Raw genomic sequence first — 24,405 nt, 5'->3', positions numbered from 1 at the left:
TAAATAGAGTTTTCATTATGTTTTCATTACTTTAGACATTTAAAACTCCATTAAGAGTATAAAAACTCATCGTCTCCATGCAATGGATCACACTAGTTTTTAAATTTGAATGGATTTTACTAGTGCTTAACAGATACATAACAATAACTTGCTTTTATTCATTAAACTTTGTAATTAGAGGTTGCTAATTCAAAGTTTGGTTTCCATAATTAATGTCTAATAGTAAGGGTTTAAATCCATTCTACTTGTAGTGCTACTAACCAAATATCTTGAAATTTAATTTTCTTTTATGGTAATTATTCTCACTTGAAATTGAATATCTAATATAATCACTTCAAGCTAATGTGTCCAAACTTTTCATTTTGCATATTATTTATATGCTCTAGACATTGTTGCCTTATTTTTATCATTTTAAGAAATAGTTAATTTTGGTTATGGCCACAACTCTATATTCATAAATTTTAACCATTTTATTTTCATACTTTTATACATCTTTAATACAAGTATACTTCTAGTACAGTTGGATAAACTCAATGAATAAACCAAATCATTTTAGTCCTTTTAAGATTTTTAAAGACCTTTTTATGACTTTATTTTAATAAGTGTCTAAACTTATTAGCTTGTATAATTTGTTCATAAAATTATATTAAAATCTTACAACACTATAATGGTAATTTTTATGTCTTTTTATTTTTATCACCCCCACTATGTGCAAGTATGCATTCTTTTATTAAAAAATGTTTCATTCAATTATCAAGATATCATATATTTAATTAAGTTACCATTTCATTTATCTTTTGACTATTTGGTGATTTTTTTTAAGTAGGAGGCCTCCAAATCCACCCTTAGTAAACGATAAATAGCAAATATTTTATATCTTAATATTTCTTTTTCATAAAAATTACAAAATTTTTATATTTTAACTCAATATAAGAGTTTACATCAATAAACAGATTTCAAATATAATCATGCTTCTATAGTCTCTTTTTAAGACTTTTTATATCAATTCATAAATACTTATATGAATTTATTTCATCATGGACACTATATATATCTATATATATATTTTACCATGTACAAAGTCATTTTCATCACCCAAATTAATCAAATAACATTCCTTTTGCTATTATAAAAGTTTTTATATTCACAAGATCTTTGAATCACTCATGGTTTTCAAAGTAAATATGCTTTGAAATTTTCACTATATAAAATCATAGATGATAAATCAGTTGTACAATCCATGAATTAGACCATATACATAACAAAATTATCACAATGTAATCGAGATTGTGGCATCAATTTTGGCTTATGGCTAGTTTAAACCAACCTTAATAATTCACATCATACCTACAAATCAGGTAGATTTGACTATTGAAATTATCTCATTTATAGTGATGACTTTTAGTGAAAACTAACTATCTTAAATGTTATCATGAGTTTTCAATGCATATATTAATTGCCCAATGGGCAATTCCATGTTCATGACTATTAAAACCACTAAACTTGATTTCAAAATTTTATGAGAACTTTATTTCTCTACCATTGTGCAGCCTATATATCTTTGTTATTTATCACTTTTAATTGGCCATAACATTTTCAGCTATATAATAAATTCAAACTTTACTTATAGGATCAATATGCCTATGTACAATAAGAATTCATAGTATATTTAACTCTAATTTCAAATACTTTCACAATCATTTTGTGATCAATATGTTCATATCTAGATCATCATATCAATGCAAGTAATGAAACATGAATCCAAACAATTATTTTCATAAAATAGTATAAACAATAATTATAATATGAGTTTTACTCATATTTCATGAAAAAATTCGTGTTGAATTTGCATTGGTTAAATCATTGATTGGCTCATTCTAAAGCTTACGGCTTTCACAAACCAATATTATTATCTAAGCCCATACGTATGGTGTATAACTATCTACATTTTTGCCATTGTCATGAAACTATTAAAAACCTCAAAAACTTGTTCACTTTTTATTTTAACAACCTACAAAAGGCCATTTTTCGGGTACAAAATGTAAAAATAACTTTATTATCTTTAACCAATAATTTATTAATTGGATGATAATACTCTATCTTCATAGTTCATATCTTTCTTGTATGCATATAAAAAAAATTCCATCCCATCCAATTTATTTTCATAATATATGACAAACTGTACAAATGCTCTCTATGCTATCACAAAATAAAATTAAATACATGCATGTATTGGTGCTTTTGGAACATTGAATTTGCATATTCTTTTCTAATTTATAAACATGGCTAATTAAACATTGATGAGCATCCATCAAAATACTAGTAACCAATAAATGCTTCAATATTTTTAATGACATTCTTTTTTTTTTAATCAACATCCCATTTGCGAAAAGCAACAATGCTTTTTATAACTATTGATTAACTCTTTAATAGCTATTTATGATTTTCACTTTGTGATTGTTCACACTAAAATTTTATTTGGTAAAATCACTTTTAGTGTAATACACCCAGTAGATAAAATATATGTCACATTGCCCATGTTTCTGATAATAATAATTATTTGGTTTATTATCCACCAATTAATCCATGAAACACCAAATCTTAATAATTATTTATATACATCAATTTAATTTTAATTGGTTTTCATGAAAATTGAACACTAGTCAAAATTTGAAGCAACAATAAATTTACAAAAAAAAAAAACCTTTGATTTATAAACGACAAACAAATATATAACCATACAAATAGCTAGACTCAACTTATTATCTCAATTTTGGTGCCATGATTTAAAAATAAAACTAATCTTGCAACCAAATCTTATTTTCTGTATATATTCTCCACTTATATTTAATTTTTTTATGGTAAATACCTTTACCTTTTCGATTGTTTTCATAGAAACGGTGGGACAATTTACCTGTTCTATATATAACTAAGACATGACAATTAAATAATCAGCAACTTCATTAGAATCCAATTTAATTCATTACTTTATAATAAGTGATAATTCTTTTGATTGTAGATCCATTTATGTCTTTCTTTTTTATGTTTTCAAGCTATTTCTTATCCCAATCTTTATAAGCATCAATTTTTTAAATAGATATAATACAATTCATTAAACCCAATTGTAGAGCTAATTTCAGTATATGCATAAACTTATGCAATATAATCAATATTTTGCATATTGTGTTTTGATTTTACATACTAATGAAATTAATTTTTTACGTGTTTGTCTCATTCAATCAATCTTTTTACCAGTAATTATGCAAAAAATAAAATACATACCTTTAATGAAGATCTTTTAAAAATTAATATTTTGGTCCATGGAAACATTAATTGTTTGACACCTTGAGCTGCCTCTAATATTGATCTCCAAATCATGTCAATTTCTTTTTCTTGTATTTTCCTTTTGCAAAATATAAATTTCTCATAATTGCCTTTAAATTATTAAAATAAATAAATAAAAAAAGAGAAAAAATAAAAAAAATTGGCTTTAAGACGTGAAGTACACTTTCTTAAAGGTAATTATGTATTTAGGATATAACAAAACCTTAAACTCTCCAATCAAAAGTAATAAAAATAGTTATTTTGAAAGATTTATTTATAATGAATGAACAGACATAAACTTCTATTCAGATAGTTATGATCTTTTATATAATCATAATTTTTATGAATAATAATCTATTTATATTCAAATAGTTATGACAATTTATCATATGATAATTATTTGTGTTCAAACATAATTATTTAAAATATGAATAAAATTATTACAAAAATTAATTTAATTCATCAATAATTTATTCTTTTTATTCAAAGCGAGATGCATTACATTCTAAACTTTCAACATTTTACAGATTGCATTATCATATTTGTCCAACCGATCATTGAAATTCAAGAAAGGGCCACTCCATCCGATCGTAAGATTTGTTCATATCAGGTTTGAGAGCTACATATCCCACCTTACTTTGTCTTTTTCATTTTCAAAAAATATAATAGTTCACAGGCTATCAGAATGTGGAGCAACTGTTTCATATAATCTTTTTTCAGTCGGATGTTATATTACTCCATATTATGCTTATCACCACTGGTGTTTCCGTGGAGCATCCATTGCCAAGTTTTCATATATATATATATGGTGGCTGTACGTGTTTTTTACAAGATCATGACTTTGTTTATTAGGTTCTTCAAAAAAAAAAATTTATGTGAGTTTTAGTTGGCTCTAATTAACGAACCTTTGAAAAAGCTAACAATATGTGAATGATCAGACTCCAACCAAGCCAAGATTATCATCTAAATATTGTTTTGTATTGAAATATTGTAATCTGCTATTTAAATTTAAACTCCGGAATCAAATCGGTGTCTTCTATCCTTAAGCCCAATTGCCAACCCAATGAGCACCGCACATACATTGCTCAGCCAGCCCACCACGACGTAAGAAAAAGCGCTCAGTAGAGCAACAATGCTTTTTCTTGGGTTGGAAAATGGGCCAGCCCAATACTACTCTCCTAATTTCATCAAACAATTTAATATTACGCCCTTGTTGTAAGTTTACAGCTTTGGTGGCATGTTCGTAAATATTATGTTGACTACTCAACGATTCTAAACGAGTCTTTGAGATAGCCGTAAAAGTGTCAATCAACTCATAAACACCTCTATATTAGACTATATGTCTAATGAGAAAAATATGATCAATGTTTTACATGGTGTTTTTTTTTTTTTTCACCCAATCTATAGCTAGTGCTCTTCATTTCCTATTTATAATCCTTGGAAAACTTTAAAAGTAGGTCATAGGCTATTTAATTTAAGCAAATTGTGCCCCAATCTCTCTGCTTGTTTCAATCGAAACAAAACAAACAATGCTACCCAATCTATAGCTAGTGCTCTTCATTTCCTATTTATAATCCTTGGAAAACTTTAAAAGCAGGTCATAGGCTACTTAATTTAAGCAAATTGTGCCTCAATCTCTCTGCTTGTTTCAATTGAAACAAAACAAAACAATGCAACTTTATTTTACTTATCGAGTAAGAAAGCTAGAATATTCATCACAAATCCAAAGCAACAATCTTAAAGATGGCGGCTACTTAATTGTGTATAGTTTTCACCATGTTTGCTTTACAGTATTTGTATCCAAACTAAATTTAGTTTACTTTGGATGAAATACCTCTAAAATTGAAACACTTTCATCACAAGAGACAAATGACTTTGTATCCGTCACGCTCCAAAGAAGTTGGTTGGTTTTTTTATTCTGCAAGGGGAGGACATGTTACTTTGTTATCCATTCAAGAAAAAAAAATGGGTGCTTTTTGCGGTAAATATATGAGAATAAAGCTTGTTTTATTTTTCTTTTAGAATCGGAGCCACATTTTAGGAATAAAAGAATAAATTATAGATATTAAAATTAAAATTTTAAATTTTTTAAATATTATCTATTAATGGTGATTATATAAATTAATTGGATTCAATTATAAATTCAATAAAACTTGGTTACAACATATGCATGGAATATACATTAATTTTAACATGGAAAAGTTGGGTATATATAATGTCTAATTGTAAAGCTTCATCACACTTAAGGAGACGTAAGAGATCCTCTTTGGAATATCTCAGGAAGAAAAAAAAAAAAAAGAAATCGCCTAATTAATTCCATGCGTGATGACCTTGTCTCTTTATAATTGTGAGTTATTAGTTTTATACTTAAGGCTTGTAAAAATGTTTAAATATTACTAATACTATGAAAAAAAATAAAAAAGTAAATTTTATAATGATATTTTGTTGTTAGCGTTGAATAAAAATTATGTAAAAAAAAATAAATCATAAATTTAAATAATTTCATAAATTTCATTTATGGAATTTTGAAAAGAGAATTTAAGCCCTCCAAAATCTCACATTAAATTTTAAAAATATCTTTACAAATGAAATTCTTTGTTGAACCTTCATCCAAATGCACCCTTTCTTTAAATTGCCTGGTGGATTATTTATTGCGTGTCGCTTATCAAGTTCATTTGGTAATGCACGGCACCGATGAAACATTTAATTGTGGTCAATTTTATGTTTTATATTTTAAATTTTGAAAATTTTTTGTTTTATTTAATTGAATTTGAAAGCATGTTTCGTTGAAACTTTTATTGTAGGAATTTGAAAACAAGGATCATAAAGCGAAGCGGTTGATGATTTGTACAACTGGAAGGGCTCGGATTGTAATTTTGGCAGTTTTGTTGGATTATTTGGGGTTTTTGACATTAAAATTGATACGTTCACGTAGCAGGAACATGTTGGAAATGTTTCCAAAATATTGAAAACATTTTTTGTTTTTCAAAATTTTATTTTCTATTTTTTGTTATTTTAAAACAAAAACGTATTCACCAAACATATTTTTGCTCTGATTTTCAAAAAATTAAGGCAAACGCATGGAGCTCTTCAACATTTAGTGCCCTGAAATTTGTACCAAAGCTTGGGCGTCATGTCTTAGGAAGTTCAATACCTTATAGGCGCTATTTGGATTGTACCGGAATTACGGTGAGACACGTTTTTCATCAAAAAGTTCAATAAACAATCATTTGTATGTTACCCTTCAGTGTAATCGGAAACTTTTGCACCTCAACAAAACTAGAATTTTAGGTTTTACTTGAAAGGGTAGTAAAATTAATTTTGATAAAATTAAAAAAAATTATTATTATTATTATAATTATAATTAAAAAAAATTTATAAAAAATTTATTAAAATTAATATTTAAATTTAACTGATATTACGATCCATTTAAGGTTTAGTGAAAATTCTTCATTCCTTCACTGTCACTTTATTCTTTTTTACCCCTTATTTTTCACTTGCTTTTTTTTTTTTTAATTTTGTTTCCCTTATTTAATTATTTAATTGATAAATAAATTTATATTATGGATTTTTTATATGTTAATTTTTTTTCATTTTTTACTTAAATGTTTTTAAATCTTTTTAAGAAATGATTTTTATTTTGATATAAAAGTTATTATATAAATAAATTCAAAAAATTAAATAAATTTCCAATCATTATATGTAAATTTTAATTTAATATCTTTAATAATAATGTTTTTACTATACATAGACATGGTAATTCATATTTTTGTGTCGTATTTTATATAATATTTTACACGTATAATGATACGAATTATTAAAATAATAATACGATATAAATTATTAAAACACGAACACGACACGAATTATAAAATATGTTTAAATCTTAAACACGAACATGACATGTTTAATATACGTGTTACGCGATACAATATAATTAATATGTATATAATTAATTTATTTAAATAAGACATAAATAAACATGAATAATACAGATATATATAAATAAATATGACTAATATGAATATATAAGAACACGATTAAAATAATAAATAATTATAAGTAACTTATAATTTACAACTTAATAAACTTGACACATTAATAATCTAAAAAAGTACTTATATATTAAAAAAATAAAAAAATTTAATACACATTTAATATGTATTTAATATATATATATTTTAATTTTAATTTATATTATATAACTATATTAATTTTTAATATCAAATTTAAAATGATAAATTATTAAATATTAAAAAATAAAATAATAATGTATACGATTAATATTAATATTTATACTGTATTTATATTATTAATATAAAAAATAATTTTATAATAATTATTAAATGAGTATCATAATTAATGTTTAAAATAACTTTTATATGATATTAAATAGCTAATTAGATGTCATAATTAAAATAATATTTATATGTTTATATTAAATTAAAATAAATATAAAAAATGTGTTAAACATATTAAATACATTAAATGTATACTCATATGATAATATTAAATTAAATGTGTTATTCATATCGTATTAAATATTTAAATAAATCAATACATATACGATATAAATTATATCATATCAAAATTTATATCAATATAAATAAATATAAAATATATTTTTTAAAAATACATATAAAATTTTTTTCATATAATTTTTATATCATATTATCTTATTGTGTCTAAAATTATCAAATCTAACAACACATCATTTACCGTATCATTATGTTTTCATCTAATTAGTTATTTTAATATTAATTTTACTTTCATCGTTATTATACTCAATTTTAATATTATAATAATTAATTTTATTATTATTATCATTTTTTAATCAAATCAAAATTTATTATCTTAAATTATTTTTAAATTTGCAAGCGTGATGAAATGAAAGTTTGGTTTGGGAATTGTAAAATATTGAATTGTTGACTGAGCATTAAGTAGCTGTCACTTTCTTTACCTCGGATTCTCTCTTCCCCATTTAACAAACAGCAAAACAAAGACAGTTAACGCGATTCCCTTCCCAATAAAGAAATTCAAACATAAACTATACAGTTAATCAATATTATTTGTACTAATTACTATTAAAAACACTAATCCTCATGCTTAACTTATTTTTTTCTTACAAAATATATCATAGCTTAAAGATAAAGAAAAAATGACTGATTTTAAAAGTTGAAATTTAAATTTATTGAATTGTACAAATTAAATGGTTAAATTTTGGATTCTAATAGTAAATTTTTTATTAGTTAAATTAACTAATTACAGTCACATTATTTTTAAGTCATAAACTTAGAATGGCATATTTACCTGTAAGATTGTTTCACCTCGTGCTGTTACCTTTTTATTTAAATATTGTACCACTGGAAGTATTTCAAGGTTATCAATATTTTTGGTTTCATTTTAATATAGTTGTCCTTTTTCTAATATTTGTTTGTTTGGAAAAAAAAACAAAGGATAAAAAAATGAAAAGTGGTGTTTACTTTTTTTATGATAACTTTATAAATTTTATCTCTAATTTAAAAAAGTAAAGGTATTACTGTCAGTTGCCTGACTCAAAGAATCATTAAAACCTTTGAAAAGTTTAAAGGTAACATCAAACTCATACTATTTCAATTTGTGCATACAATGTACTATTACCTGCTTTATATATATATTTATAAAAAATTATCAAATATATTATTATAATTAATTAAAATTTATATTTTTTTAATAAAAAATTTAAATTTTATTAATGATCATTTATTAAAATCATATCGAATACATGATTTTTAATAATTTATTTTAAATTATCAAGTATAATATATTTTATTTTAATTTAAGAATTAAATAATTTATTTACTCTTAATTTTTTATAAAAAAATTAGCAAATATATTATTTATATATTTTAATAACTTTACAAAAAAATTAATAATATGATATATATTAAATATTTCTAAAAAATAAAAAATTAATTTTGCAAAGCTTCTCATTTCATTTACTTCTCTTTGCTAAAAATTTTATTTTCTCATATCTTTTTTTTTTTTGCTAATCGATTCGACCTGATGTGATGTCACTGAAAAAATTAGTATATATACAAAATATAGATTAATCCCAGTCATGCAGAGCATTCACACTAAGATTTGACCCTTTTTTTTTTTAACAACCAGATAATACTAATATATATATATATATATATATATATATATATATATATATTGGAGGGAATCGCCTGAAGTTTGTGATGTGATATGGTTGAAATGGTCATTCCACGTGCTAGTATTTTATGGAAGTTACTTAACACCCTTGCAAAGACATATCAAATCGGTTGGCTGTAAGGTATGACTTAGGTCATTGTCTATTAAAGATTAACTAATAAGATTTATATTAAGAAGGATTTTTAAATTATAATAAAATATTTAATATATTATTTATATTAAAAAATTTTTAATATAATATTTAAATTATAAATTTATTAATTAATATGATATTTATTTTTAAATGATTAATTTTAAATGATAATAGATAATAAATAGTTTTTTTACATATTATATTAATTAATAAATTCATAATTTTCAAAATTAAAACATTGCATTGAAAAAACAACAAAAATATCATATTTAATATTTTATAATATTTAAGAATTATTCATATAACATTATTCCTAACTAATCATATATATATATATTATATTATAATATACATAGTTATCGGATAACAATTGTTGACGTGGATAACTTTTTTTTTTTTTATATACTTAAGATAATTTTTAAAATTTTTCATTATGATGATACATAAAATATTTGTTAAATTTAAATTATTTATAAAAAATATATTTTAAAAATTATTAAATTATCTAAAATTTTAAATTTTAATCAAATTTCTTTTTCCTATACATTACTTCATCTCAATTTAAAACTAATTTTAAAGTAATTTATTTTTTTAATTTATCTAAAGTTAACATGAGTATTTAAATTTATCATAACTTTTAAAAATATTATTTAATATCTTTAATTTTTTTATAAATAATCATTACATTATCTTTAGCTTTTAAATATATTTTGCAAAAAAAATATGAAAAAAATATAAATACCAAAACAACTTCAATAAAGTTTCTCTTATACCTCATATCATCTCAATTTAAAATTAATTTTAAAACAATTTATTTTTTTTCAATTTATTTACAGTTAACATGAGTATTTAAATTTATTACAACTTTTAAAAATATTATTTAATATATTTAATTTTTTTTATAAATAATCATTACATTATCTTCAGTTTTTAAATATATTTCACAAAGAAAATGTAAAAATATATATATAAATACCAAAATAACTTTAGGAAAATTTTCCTATACATCACCTTATCTTAATTTAAAATTAATTTTAAAATATTTTTTTCAATTTATCTACAGTTAACATAAGTATTTAAATTTATCACAATTTTTAAAAATATTTTTTATCATCTTTAATATTTTTATAAATAATTGTTGCATTATCTTCAATTTTTAAATATATTTCACAAAGGAAATGTGAAAAAAAAAATATAAATACCAAAACAATTTCAAGAAAACCCTAATTGTTGATAATGCTTAGTTATAAACTTTTTCAATATCTTGTTGAGCTAAATGCATTTTTTCCTGCTATTAATTTAGTCTCTCTTTTTATTAGTCTATTCTTACTACAAGAACTAATATACTTTTTCTGATAATAGATATTATTTCACTAAACATATTATGTATTACTTCATTAAACATATTATTAACTCCATCAGGTAAGAGGAACTATTTCACTAAACATACTATTCACTCAATTAGTTAGAAATTTTTTTTTTCAAATTAGCTATAATATTTTTTTTACTGTAAATAATTTTTTTAAAATTGCAAAAACGCATATATTCTTATATTTTTATCAGTATTATTTGCAAACCTTTTATTTTTTCATGGATTCTTCACTCAATCAGATCATATATTTTATCTTTTAATTGATTATTTATTCAATAGCTCCCATTTGTATAAAATAAAAATGATGTTCTGATTAATTGATATAATAGAATTATGTGCCATAAACAAAAAACTATATTCCAGTTGTACATTTAAAGAGTGAATAATTTCTCAACTCATATCTTCATTGTGAAACATGTAATATAAACTCAAATCAATAGATTATTTTTCATAAAAAATAAAATTGAAAAGAAATAATTCAGGGATGTTAGATATATTTTGAATATAAAAATAATTCAATAATATTATTTTATATTTTTATTTAAATTTAAATAAAATAAAAATAATTCATGCATTATATGGATAGTAAGCTAGCATTAACATAAAACAATTATGTCAACTTTTTTCTTATTCAATGCATATACAACTCTTTCTTTTATAGCCAACGGTAAAACTTTGGCTCAATAAACCAACTCAACCTAACTATTCCCTCCAACTTAGCTTGTTTAATATCATATTTAAAATTGAAATAAAAAGTGTTGAGTTCGAAACTTCGGTTTGGATCCCTCCCGTTAAAAATTTAAACACCAATAATATACATTGTCATTAAAAGGGATTTAGAGCCCATGAGACAAAAATACTTTCACATCAAATCTGCTAGGAGTGGAAGAAGAAACCTTTCTTTCTTGATGGCATAACATATATACTACTAGATTTTAGCCCAAGAATATATTATATTTGATGGACAACAAAATTTCACCATCACAAAATGTTGCAGCTGCAATGGTAAAGTATATGTCACAATTTAATAAGTAATATCGCCTAACAGTAACAGATTAATGATGAATTTACAACAGAAATTATGATTAATTGACTTTCTTATACTATGCAATTAAAAATTTTATCCGTATACATAAGTTTATACTTATATAATTCTATAGGCTATAGTAGATATCTAATGAAGTAATTTTTGATAAATTAAAATAATTACATTTCTTAATGAGTGCTTTTTCTTGAAAATGAGAAGTACACATAATAATTAGAATAAGCATGCATTGCCATGATCAAGAAGCAGTCAATCAAAGCCTTCACATCTTTATAATATAAAGTATATAAATCTCAACAATAATAAAAATAAAAAAAATCTATAACTCTGTATTAAAATAATCCAAAAAATCTTATGTTACAATTGTTTAATATCACAAAATAACTATTTTAACTTTTAGGGGCATTTGATTTGCAAAATCTTATATTTTGAGAGAAAAGTGATCTTCGAATAAATATGAATTTCAAATAATAGGTGATTCTTTATGTTATAAAATTGTTAGATTTTTATATTTGATTCGAAAGAAAGTTAGATAACGTAATAAAAGCTTTTTATTATAATAATCTTCATTACATGTGAATAGTACGTGATCAACATTTCAACTGTCAATTATGTTATTAAAATTAAATTTGTGATAACCATTAAATAACCAAAATAAATAAGATTTTCATTTTTACAATGTTAAAAATAAACCGGTTTATTACAAACAAAATATATATATAACAAAACCAAGAACATTGTTTTTTATTGAAAAAAATTTACACTCACTATGTTTATGAAAGTAGAAACATAATATTTGATTTTTTTTTTTACAATCACTATGTTTATAAAAGTAAATAAATAAGATTTTCATTTTTACAATGTTAAAAATAAACCGGTTTATTACAAACAAAAATATATATATATAACAAAACCAAGAACATTGTTTTTTATTGAAAAAAATTTACAATCACTATGTTTATGAAAGTAGAAACATAATATTTGATTTTTTTTTTTTACAATCACTATGTTTATAAAAGTAGAAACTACATTTATGAAAATATAAACATAATATTTGATTGAAAAAAAAATTTACAATCATTATGTTTATGAAAGTAGAAACATAACCTTTGATTGAAAAAAACTTTTACAATCACTACTTTTATAAAAGTAGAAATGTAGTTTTCTTTGTTTGAAAAAAAAATTGACAATCGTTACATTTAGGAAAGTAAAAATGTAGTCTTTTATGAAAACAAAAATTTATAGTCACTTCGTTTATGAAAGAATAAACGTAGTCCTTGATTGAAAAAAAAAATTACAATCATTACATTTATGAAAGTAGAAGTATAGTATTTGATTGAAAAAAAAATTTACAATCATTATGTTTATGAATTAGAAACATAGCCTTTTGTTGTTGTTTATAACCACTTTTTAGCCTACTCATCAAAATACCATAAAACCAAAATTGAATTTCCATAGACCCAAAACCAAAAACCTTATGCCATCTACTCACTGTCAAGTTTCTTCTACCATCGTTGTCGTCGTTGTTGACCTCATCATTGACGCCATCGTTTCCATCGTCGTTGTTTCAGATAGCAATTAATTTCATGCTATGTTTTTATGTTATGAAACAAAAAAAAAATCAATAGTATTTTTGTTGTGAATTAATAAATATATGTTATGAACAATATAAACAATATAAATATATGTTATGAAATAATAGAAATAAATATTTTTATTTTATTTTTGTTTTTCCTATTTTATATTTATTTGTATAAATTAATTGATGTTTTGGATCTTGAAAAACACATTTCTACCTCAACCAAACATGAAGAAGAACATTTGGTTAACACATCATGTTCGAAAAAAATATAAAAGGTAAGGGATGTTCTAAATTGCTTCAAGTAATTAGGAAGAAAATACACATTAAGTTCAATACCGATGACCAACTTGTTTTAAGTAGTTTGTTAAAGATGACTAGCCATATTGGATTTCTCATTCGAGAGATGATATTCATTAACTACAACAGTTAGAAGAATATTTTAACAGATAAAAAGAAATATATATGAGAATCGATCATAGTAAGTTATATTAATCAAATTAAAATTATTGATCGTTAATGTCTATTATTTATGAAATGCAATTGCACTACCTTATTCATATGTTTTTAATTTATGGAATGCAATTACACTGCCTTGTTCATATGTTTTAATTTGTTCTTTATAAGAATGATTTGACGTCCCAACTGAGTATAAGAAAGTTACATTGCAATATGTTGAGTTGAAATTTAGAGATTTTAAAGGCAAATTGACTCAAAAATATATATTACCTAATATTGACAATTTTGAACTATTGGCTAATATCCCAACCACATATTCAAATGTAATTAGTGATGCAAAGTGGACAAAGTTTGTTTTAGCTTGGCTATAAGATGAATTCAATGTATGCATAGCAAATTTTTTTAGTTAAAAATTATTGAAGTTGTGTTATTTGTTTTTTGTGGTGTTAAAATTGTTTGTTTCATATGTTCTCAAGTTTATTGGTCACAAAAAATAAAAGAAGCTCAACATAAAATAAGGGCCCAAAAAAGTATCATCGTCGATCATTAAGAAAATGGTATGTAAATATGAAGCATAGACTTGTAAGTTTTATTTATTATGTATTATATACATGGTTTAAGGAATTTGAAATTCAATTACTTTCAAGTTGCAAACTTATATTTTGATATGGTTTCAAGAAATATCTAGATCAAGTAACAAAATATCAATATGTGATATTTGGAAAAAGGCACATGCTATAAAAACTAGAGAGTATACTGACGAAGTAACTAAAGAAATGGCTAAAAAGATAGTAAGTTCATATTAGATTTATATATTGTTTGCTACTTTCATCTATTTATGCATGTTAATTTATTATTTTTATTAAAATATACATTTTACGTTTTAAGACGATATAGTTATGAAATGCACATCTGGTGAACTTGAATCTGGTGATGGTGTAGATATGTCGATCTTAGTTTTCAGTTCAAAAAATAGACTTGACTGTGTTAGGATTGTTGGGAGCTTTTGTCTAACAAATTATTTCAAAACAAAGTCTAGACCTCACATATTTAAAACTACTGAATATTTTTTCATAATAGCTCAGTAAAATGAACAAATTGTTGAACTGAAGACATAATTGGCAACTATGGCAATTAACACAATGGGTTAATCATTTACCAACAATATAGGAAATAACTTTATGGTTGAAGCTTTTGACCAATCTTTTTTTTTCAATAATACATATTCTGAACTAATTAATTGGATTCTTTAATAATTGTGATTTGATTTTATATAAATATATTTTTGTATGTAATAGATTTTTGAGATTGAGATTATCCAAAATTCATCTACAGAATCTAGTATGCATGCACTTCTCAATTATGCGCAATAGAGTTTACTTGGTGGATCACTAATAAACGTAAAATCAATGATGAACTATTTACTTATCCATCGATGATGTGGATTAGGCAATAGGAGATTATTAGATTTTATTCGATGATTGGAGATTTCAATTATAAAAATATTGGCGTATATGAAGTTCCCTTATATATTCATTTAAATATATATAATATATATTCATTCATATATAGTATATATTGGTATTATAATTATTTTATATTTATCATGTAACCTCCTTTACAACGTGTGAAGGAGAGACAGATGACTCATGCCTATAGATTCATTGACCTAAGTCATATATCAAGTGGTGTAGGTAATGTACCTGATCGTGCATTTGTTTTGGTATATGTAATGGAGTCATAATGCTTTATCACCCCTTTTAATCTTGTGTATGTATTCATTATTTACTTAGTGTTCATTGTTTGCTTTGTTAATTATTTTATCGTAGTTTATGCGGATTTGATAATTGTTAAAAGCATTATATTTTTATATTGATCTTGATAATATTTATTCATGAGTCATTGGTAGTTGGTTGTTAATACACAACTTATACAATTTACTTTTTCAACTCAAGAAAAGATAACCTAAAACCATCACAAGAATTAACAAATGTGATAAATAAGTACTTATCTTAGTTATGTCAAATAATTTATGTTATGTTTACAATTTATTTATTAGTAAAATGTTAGGTTTATGGTTTTTTTTTTTGTGTTGTTTCATGGGATTGATGATCTGTAATAAAAAGAAAAAAATAATGTGAGTTACATTTTTGGTAAGTTTGTTTATTTTATTTTCTTTAATTGTTTACGATTTAGTGAAAAGTACTTGACAATACACTTGACAACCCAACAATAATCTACAATTTCTTTATCAATCTAGAACTTTAAAATTTGGGTATTATGTTCTCATTTTCATGAATGAAATAGTTTACAATGATTTTATGAGTATATCAAATAAGGTTAGCATAAATTTAAAGTACATAAACATGTTTCTCCCTTAAACACAATTATGAATTGCAAACATGTTTCTACCTTAAACACAATTATGAATTGCATATTGATTGCCATTCATTCAATTTTTTTTTTCAGTGGGTTGAAAATGAAGAATTCACATAAGAGAAAATAGATGAAGTGCGTCATGAATGGTATGATTATATTCATGTGGTATGACTATACATCTAGATTTATATAGTGAGAACATGATAAGAAAGAGTCTTTTCCTTTTGTTGTTTATGTAAATTTGTATATTTATCTAAAATCAAAGTAAATAATTTTTTCATTTATACAAATCCAAATTTTATGATTAATACAAGTCCAAATTTTTTTTTATTTAAACATGTCCAAATTTTATGATTTATACAAGTTCAAAGTTTTTCATTTATATAATTTCAAAATTTTTCATTTATATAGGTCTAACTTTTTTCATTCATAAATGGCTCATGTCCAAATTTAACATATGTTTGATACACATAGATAATGTTTTAAAAAAAGTAATTATAAAATGTCAATTATAAAACATTACAATATGTCTGAAAATATGAAACTATAAACTATTACATTCTGTAATTATAATATTTCAACTATAAACTACATCCATAAGTTAAAAAATATAATTATAATATCTTAACAATACAAAACAAATACGATGTCAATAAAACAAATTAATTACATGTATCTTGGAAGAGGAAAGTCAAATAATAGTCGATAAGCATTACATTCATTCAATTGCTTTCGTATGTAACTCTTTTAAATTCATGTAGTAGGGCAAAAAAAATAAACTTTGTGAGTATTCCTTGATATATACTTACTAGCAAAAAGTATTTTATCTTGAGAGAAACCATTTAGTTGCATGATTTTAGTAAAGAACGACATTCACCTATCATTGTCTTCAGCTTCTTTTCTTGAAGTAAAATGAAATTCCCTTGATTTTTATGCTATCACACAATATGAAGCCTCGATATTACTAATTTGCTCAACCAATTCAGTTAATCCATCATTGCTCTTAGAATACTTCTTACCTGATAGCGTTTTACTTATTGTCGGGGTTATTGCACAAGCTAAATCTTCAATTTTATCATTCTATAATCTCTCCCTCCTGATTAATGTCGGCTTTATTCTTATTATAGCCAAAGTTAGTATTATCATTAGTATTAAATGATTTCATTGCATCAACTACTATTTTAACTCTTTGACTAATAGCTTTGTTGAATCTAAAAATAATTTTACAGTCATTAAAGTGAGAAAAATGTTGTTTTTTTAACCTTTTAGCATGAGAATAAATCTACACATAAGTTAAATTAAATATACATAAAATATTTTGATAAAAAAATCAACAATTAAAGTAACTTTTACATTATTTAACTACTTAGTGTAGCCTACCAATCAAAAGCATCCCTGTTAGTAGTTACACATTTATCTTTTTTGTTTCAGCCAAATCCACCTACATTGGCTATCATATAACAAATAGCATGATATTATCTTTTCAGTAACTTTACTCTTGACCCGTATAAGTTTACTTTTGGTTGTGCTCAGAGAATTTTGGCCCCTAACATGCTTTTTAGATATCTTAGATTATCAACTCTGAATATTTCATTGTCAGCTTTTCATCGATGATCATTAGCCAAAACATGTAAGTATTAGACTAGTATCGCATATTCAACCTTTTTCCAAGTATGATTATTTACTGATGAGGTTTGTTTTCTTCTTAAAGATGCACTTCTTATATTGGCACCATATGATGACATTTTGATATCCTAATCATATAGTTAGATATTATGCAACCAATGCATATCAAATCAATAATCAATAAACATGAAACAATAATTAGTGCATAAATAAAACCAATAAACATGGTAATAAAATAAATATCATTACAAATAATAGTCAACTACATCATACACTAAAAAATAGAAAAATAAATATAAAACAAATATAAAAACTAAATAGTACACTCAACCATATCGTACACATGTCAATGTCAGCAATTAAACTAAAAAAATAAAATAATATCCTTAACCATTGGATTACAATCAATTTGTGAACATCTCTTACTCAGGTTGTCTCTAAACTCAATCCAAACATCACTTAGTTTAATGTACCTAATTAAATCTTGATGCTCATATTTTTCTGCTTGGCTATTACCCACTTCAATAGTATCACCTTTAATAGGATCAATTATCATCTTAAACTTAATAAAATTATGGAAAAGACAGCAAGCAAAAATAATTATACATTGTGTTTTAATTAGATAAAATGATTTCTCTCTTAAAATTGCTTAACTAGCTTTTAATATACAAAAACATCTCTTGATATAATTTCTTACTTTGGAGTGTTTCATATTGAAGTATTATTGAGGTGTCGTAGGTTAGTATCTTAACCTCCTATCATTCAAGTGATATCTTTGACCTCTATGAGGTGCTAAAAGACCTTCTCCATTTGTGTATCCAGCATCATAGAAATTGCAAAAACCTATTCCATTGTCACAATATTAATATGCATTTTAAAACATGTTTCATGTAAAACTAAAATCAAAATATTTAAAGCTAATACCTTACGGGACCCTTAAACCATTTCTACGTGTAATGGCATCCTTGAGTTATTTGTTATCTACTGTAAAACCTTCCCATCCTGGTAGAATATAAATGAATTATATGTCTAGTGTGCAAATATCAAAAACATTGGTAGTAATTTTATTTTTTATAGTCTTGTACCTTGGCCTGTTAACTGAGTCTACGTTCACCCTTGTAAATGTTTCATCTAAAGCACTTAACAACCCAAAACCCAACAACTTTGATTAATACATTATACAAAATTCAAATTTAATATTTATTCAGAGTAAGTAATGGTTAATGTATTACCTTAAATCATTTCTATTTATTATCTATTGAATTCTCTAGTATTGGTTCTAGTTTTTTAAATAACAAGGAATGTAGTAGAATTTAGCACAATACGAAATTATCTACTAATTATCTCTTTAAATTTGATAACTTAACGCTTCATAATCCTATTTTTTGTATGATGAATAATGATGTAAAGGAAGCTAATAATCATTTCTTCTATTGACACATTTCTAGATGCTTTTAATCTCGTTTGTGTTTGAAGCAATTGGCATAATTTGGCAAAAACTCTCTTATTCACTCTACAATTATTCATACTCTTTTTATCATTCTCAAAGACTAATTTATTTAAGTTCAATGACCTAATTTGAAGCCTATCATGAGTTTTATCAACGTAAGATATTCTGTGTTTTTCTAAGTTTCATTGTAACTAATGTTACAGCAACAATAAGTAATAGTTGAAACATACTCTCCATCTAGTTCATTTGCGAAATAATCATTGCTACCAATTGTAGCTTCTTTTTTATTGATAAACGAGCTATAACTGCTTACAAGAAAAACTTTTTTAATGTTGAAAATATGTGTCAAAAGAAAAAAATATGCATTTGGTATATCAAGATCTAAGTCACATCAAATGAAAAACAAATAGTAAGGGAACATTTTATTAGATAAAAAAATAGCAACTAAACATTTGTGGATTAAGAACAAAAAATCAATAGTAAGAACACATATAATAGATCAATAAATTTTCAATCAAGATTTAACCTAAATCTACTAATATAACAAGAAGACATCTAATTTAATGTAAATAATGTAGAATAGATCATACAAAACAAAAAATAGATTGATCGTATATTGATAAAGATAAGCTAAACTAAACCGCACGAAAATGAAATCACAATGGTTGAAGTTGATGTCGTGTGAAACAGAAAAAAAAGGGTTTAATTAGAGTTCTACAATGTTATTTGAAAAGAGAAAGTAGGTTATATCTTGTTCAAGTGTAAGTTTATTATATTATTTTTTATTCATTATCAATCACATTTTGAAAGTAAAAAAGTGATATTTGAATGATTATCAACCATGTTTTTTATGTAAAAAATATGGTCTTTGTAATGTATTCAAAGACTATGTTTTGAAAGCAAAAAATGTGGCATTTGAGTGATTATCAATCACATTTTTTATAGTAAAAATATGGTCTTCGTAGTTCAAATACTACGTTTATGATATAAAAAAATAATTAAAATAATTTTTGAAATATAACTTTTTTTATTCATTATCAACCATATTTTGAAATAAAAAAAATGCAGTATTTGATAAATTATCAATCACATTTTAAAACTAATAAACATGATGTTTTTAAGTATCATAAATATTTTTTAATATTATATCAATTTCTACATTTTTCCCATAAAAAAAGTTATCGATATGAAAATATCTATTTTATTTTATTATTATTTTATGATCTACTACGTTTCAAATATAAAAGATAAGATATTTTTTAAAATAAAAAAAATTCAAAAACATAAAATTGTTGTTATCTACTACGTTTGCTCTTTTAAAAACATTGTTTTTATTATATGTAATATACTAGGTGTCCAATCATGTGCTAGGTTCCAATTGTGTGGCTACGATTGTATCTTTGCCTAATTGTGTGGTTATGAATGTTTATTTTCGTGTCAAAATGAGTCATCATTTATCATGTAGTTATATTGATTTTCAAAGGTAAAATGTAATAAAAAAATTTATTATTAAGGTCAAATGTGAAAAAAATTTAATTTTTCACTCGAAATCTTAAAAACCACAACGAGAGGTTGGTTTCTAATTTTTGGATATTTAGACACTGTAAGAAATCTTAAAATACCCTTAAGAATAAAATACCATGAACCACACATGAGTATTAGATTACAAAAAATAAGATTTCAAGATAATCTAACTTTTTTTTGAATCAAATGCCTCTTTAATATTAAAATTTTGAAAAGTTAACCTATTTGAGGATAACTTATGGACTAAGAATTTAAACACAAAGTTTCTAAAAAATGGATTGATCTATCTCTAATAATGTCAAACCTTTTTTACATTTATCATTTATATTTAAAAATTTTATACTAAATCCAATAACAAATTAAATATTTATTAGTCCATTCTTTTGTTTTGCTTATTTAATTTTTGTACATGAATTAAATTTTATACAAAATCCAATAACAAATTTACGTCAGTTTCACATTGTTAATGAAAGTAATTTTTGCGATCAAGAGTTATTTTTAACTAAAACTCAATTTTAAATAATAAAATTTTTAATTTAAAAGTATGATTTTATAACTCAAACAAAAAAAAAAAAACTCAAAAGGTACTTTTAGATGAAAAAGTAATTTTACAATAAAAAATTATATTTTTTATATTTTTAATATTTTGTTATTTTATGTATATCTTTTTAAACATTTCAACTACTCTTTTTACATTTTTATATCAATAAACAAGTAAAAATTTAATTATATTATTTTTATTATGATTTTTAAACGCAATTTTGTATCTCAAAATTTTAACCACGACGATGTAAAACTAGCTTCAAGTAAATCAGCTGAATATGTCATATGATTGATTATTATTAAAAGAGAGACATGTCATAATTGATGTAATTCCATTTCCAACAACGTCGTCTCATTTAATGACCAGTCAACTTTGCTATACCTTGACCCAATGCATGAAAATAACAAAACTCCAATCACCCAAAGCAAGTCCACCAAAAAAAGGCCAATTATGTAATTTTCCCCACATACCCAGCCTAATCCTTCCAAGAAAAGGCAGCATAGCAGGCTTAATAGCTCTCCGCTTCTGCTTCTGCTTCTGCTTCTGCCTCATCCTCCCAGCTCACATTCTCTCCTTCTTCACCTCTGCTATTAAAGCCTCACAAAAATTAAACTAATTTTAGCTTTCTTCTTTTAGTTATGGGAGGAAATGGAAAGCACAGATGGAAAATTTTATTTTACCATCGTTCGAGTTCATCATCTCCGAAGCATCCCAAGAGCCAACCTCCACTTGAATTCCTCTGCCCAATTTCTGGCTCTTTGATGTTCGATCCCGTTGTAGTCACCTCGGGTCAATCATTCGAACGAACCTCCATCCAAGTCTGCCGCGACCTCCGCGTCACCCCTACTCTTCCAGACGGCTCAACCCCCGACTTCTCCACCATCATCCCTAACCTCGCCATAAAAACTACCATACTCACATGGTGTCGCGACCACCAAACTCAAGACCCTACCCCGCCCGATTACACCTCCGTCGAGAAAATCGTCCGCTCCAAGGTTCAACAGCAGAGTCCATCCAGACTTTCTTCCGCCCCCGATATTCGGGTCTCGGAACGTGAACTTTTGAAAGCAGTCGCTGAAAACCCGCCTGTTTTATTCTCCCACGCGGCCACCGAATTAGGTCCACGTGTCAACAACTTATTCTGCTCCACCTCGTCCTCGTCCTCTTCCGATGAATCCGTTATCGTAACAGCCAGTAGTCCCCACACGCCGTTGCCACTAGCCACCCGCCCCGCGTGTTTCTCAAATTCCGGTTCTTCATATTCTTCTATTGAAATCACCGAATCTGAAACCCTAATCCCTAATTCCCAATCTTCTTCTTCGCGGGAAGAACAAGAGCTTTTTTTAAAGCTTAAAAGTTCTGATATTTCCGAGCAAGAATCAGGTTTGATTTCGTTAAGGAGAATCACGAGGACTAAAGAAGAGGCTAGGGTTTCTCTTTGTTCTCCTCGGCTACTCTCAACTCTCCGATGTTTGATCATTTCCAGATACAGCGTTGTTCAAACCAACGCCATTGCTTCGCTCGTTAATCTTTCCTTGGAAAAATCGAACAAGGTTATGATCGTACGGTCAGGATTTGTTCCTCTTTTGATCGATGCTTTGAAGGCGGGATCCAGTGAGGCGCAGGAGCATGCTGCTGGTGCGCTTTTCAGTTTAGCTTTAGAAGATGAAAATAAGATGGCGATTGGGGTTTTGGGCGCGTTGCAACCGTTGCTTCACGCGCTGAGATCGGACTCCGAGCGTACACAGCACGATTCGGCACTCGCTCTTTACCATCTTTCTTTGATTCAGTCAAATCGAGTTAAATTAGTGAAGCTCGGCGCTGTTTCGACTCTGTTACTGATGGTGAAATCAGGGGATTTGGCGAGTCGGGTGTTACTTATACTGTGTAATTTAGCTGCGTGCACGGAGGGGAAGTCAGCGATGCTGGACGCCAATGCGGTAGCGATATTGGTGGGAATGTTGAGGGAAAGAGAGTTGGTATCCGAGGCTACTCGGGAGAACTGCGTTGCCGCGTTGTTTGCGCTGAGTCATGGTAGCATGAGGTTCAAGGGACTGGCAAAAGAAGCGAGAGCCATGGAGGTTTTAAGGGAAGTGGAAGAGCGAGGGAGCGAAAGGGCCAAAGAGAAAGCGAAAAGAATTTTGCAGATGATGAGAGGAAGAGAGGAGGAAGATGAGGAGATTGATTGGGAAGTAGCTTTGGAGTCAGGTGGACTCAGTCGGACTCGGCACCGAGTTGGTAGAGATGTTTTTGGTGCGAATTCAACTATGTTTTAGTAGTTTTTGACTTCTTGTGGCTTTTGTAAATGTAATTTTTTCTGACATTTACTTTTACTTTAGTGAGAAAAGGTTTTTCTCTTTTTTTTTTTTTTTTTTTTTTGATAAGGTGAGAAAAGGGTTCTTATCGATGATTTGGGATGTGAATGTGTACAGATAAAATTTCTGGTGGGGTTTTAGGTTTTTAGATTATATTGGATTTTTGTATTTAAAGGAAAATGTTTATGGAATATGTCAGTGAAAATCCTTTTGCTGTAAAGAAAAATCAATTTTATGTGGTGAGTTAGGATTTCTTTTTTTTTTTTTTTTGTGTTGGTGGCTCGTTAGAAAATTTCTTTTCCTGTTCAAACATTAAGGCAAGGTTCAGATTTCATCCAATTTTTGGTGTTATATGATTAAGTTTATCACATTATTAAATGAATTCAAATGTTAATTTTAGAAAAATTTATTAAATAAAAATTTTTATGAAAAATTTATTTTTTTAATTATAATTATA

At 25.4% G+C, this 24,405-nt stretch overlaps 1 protein-coding gene across 1 annotated transcript; it reads left to right on the top strand.

Annotated features, from left to right (window-relative positions):
- Positions 1 to 21,925: 21,925 nt before the first annotated feature.
- On the top strand, positions 21,926 to 24,191 carry LOC111291117 (U-box domain-containing protein 38-like). The gene has a single exon (XM_022882708.2). It carries the CDS (start codon positions 22,272 to 22,274, stop codon positions 23,907 to 23,909), a length of 1,638 nt encoding a protein of 545 aa, XP_022738443.2. The 5' UTR covers positions 21,926 to 22,271; the 3' UTR covers positions 23,910 to 24,191.
- Positions 24,192 to 24,405: the final 214 nt, after the last annotated feature.

The sequence above is a fragment of the Durio zibethinus genome, chromosome 11 (assembly GCF_047325235.1).
Source record: "Durio zibethinus cultivar Kanyao isolate XHJ-2024 chromosome 11, ASM4732523v1, whole genome shotgun sequence".
In the NCBI taxonomy this organism is placed as follows: Eukaryota; Viridiplantae; Streptophyta; class Magnoliopsida; order Malvales; family Malvaceae; genus Durio; species Durio zibethinus.
The sequence above is the reverse complement of the archived record's forward strand: the minus strand, read 5'-3'. Positions and strand labels throughout refer to the sequence as shown.

Bases quoted from the DNA above. Each gene is read 5' to 3' on its own strand.
- LOC111291117 (XM_022882708.2), top strand. From the start codon at position 22,272: ATGGGAGGAAATGGAAAGCACAGATGGAAAATTTTATTTTACCATCGT.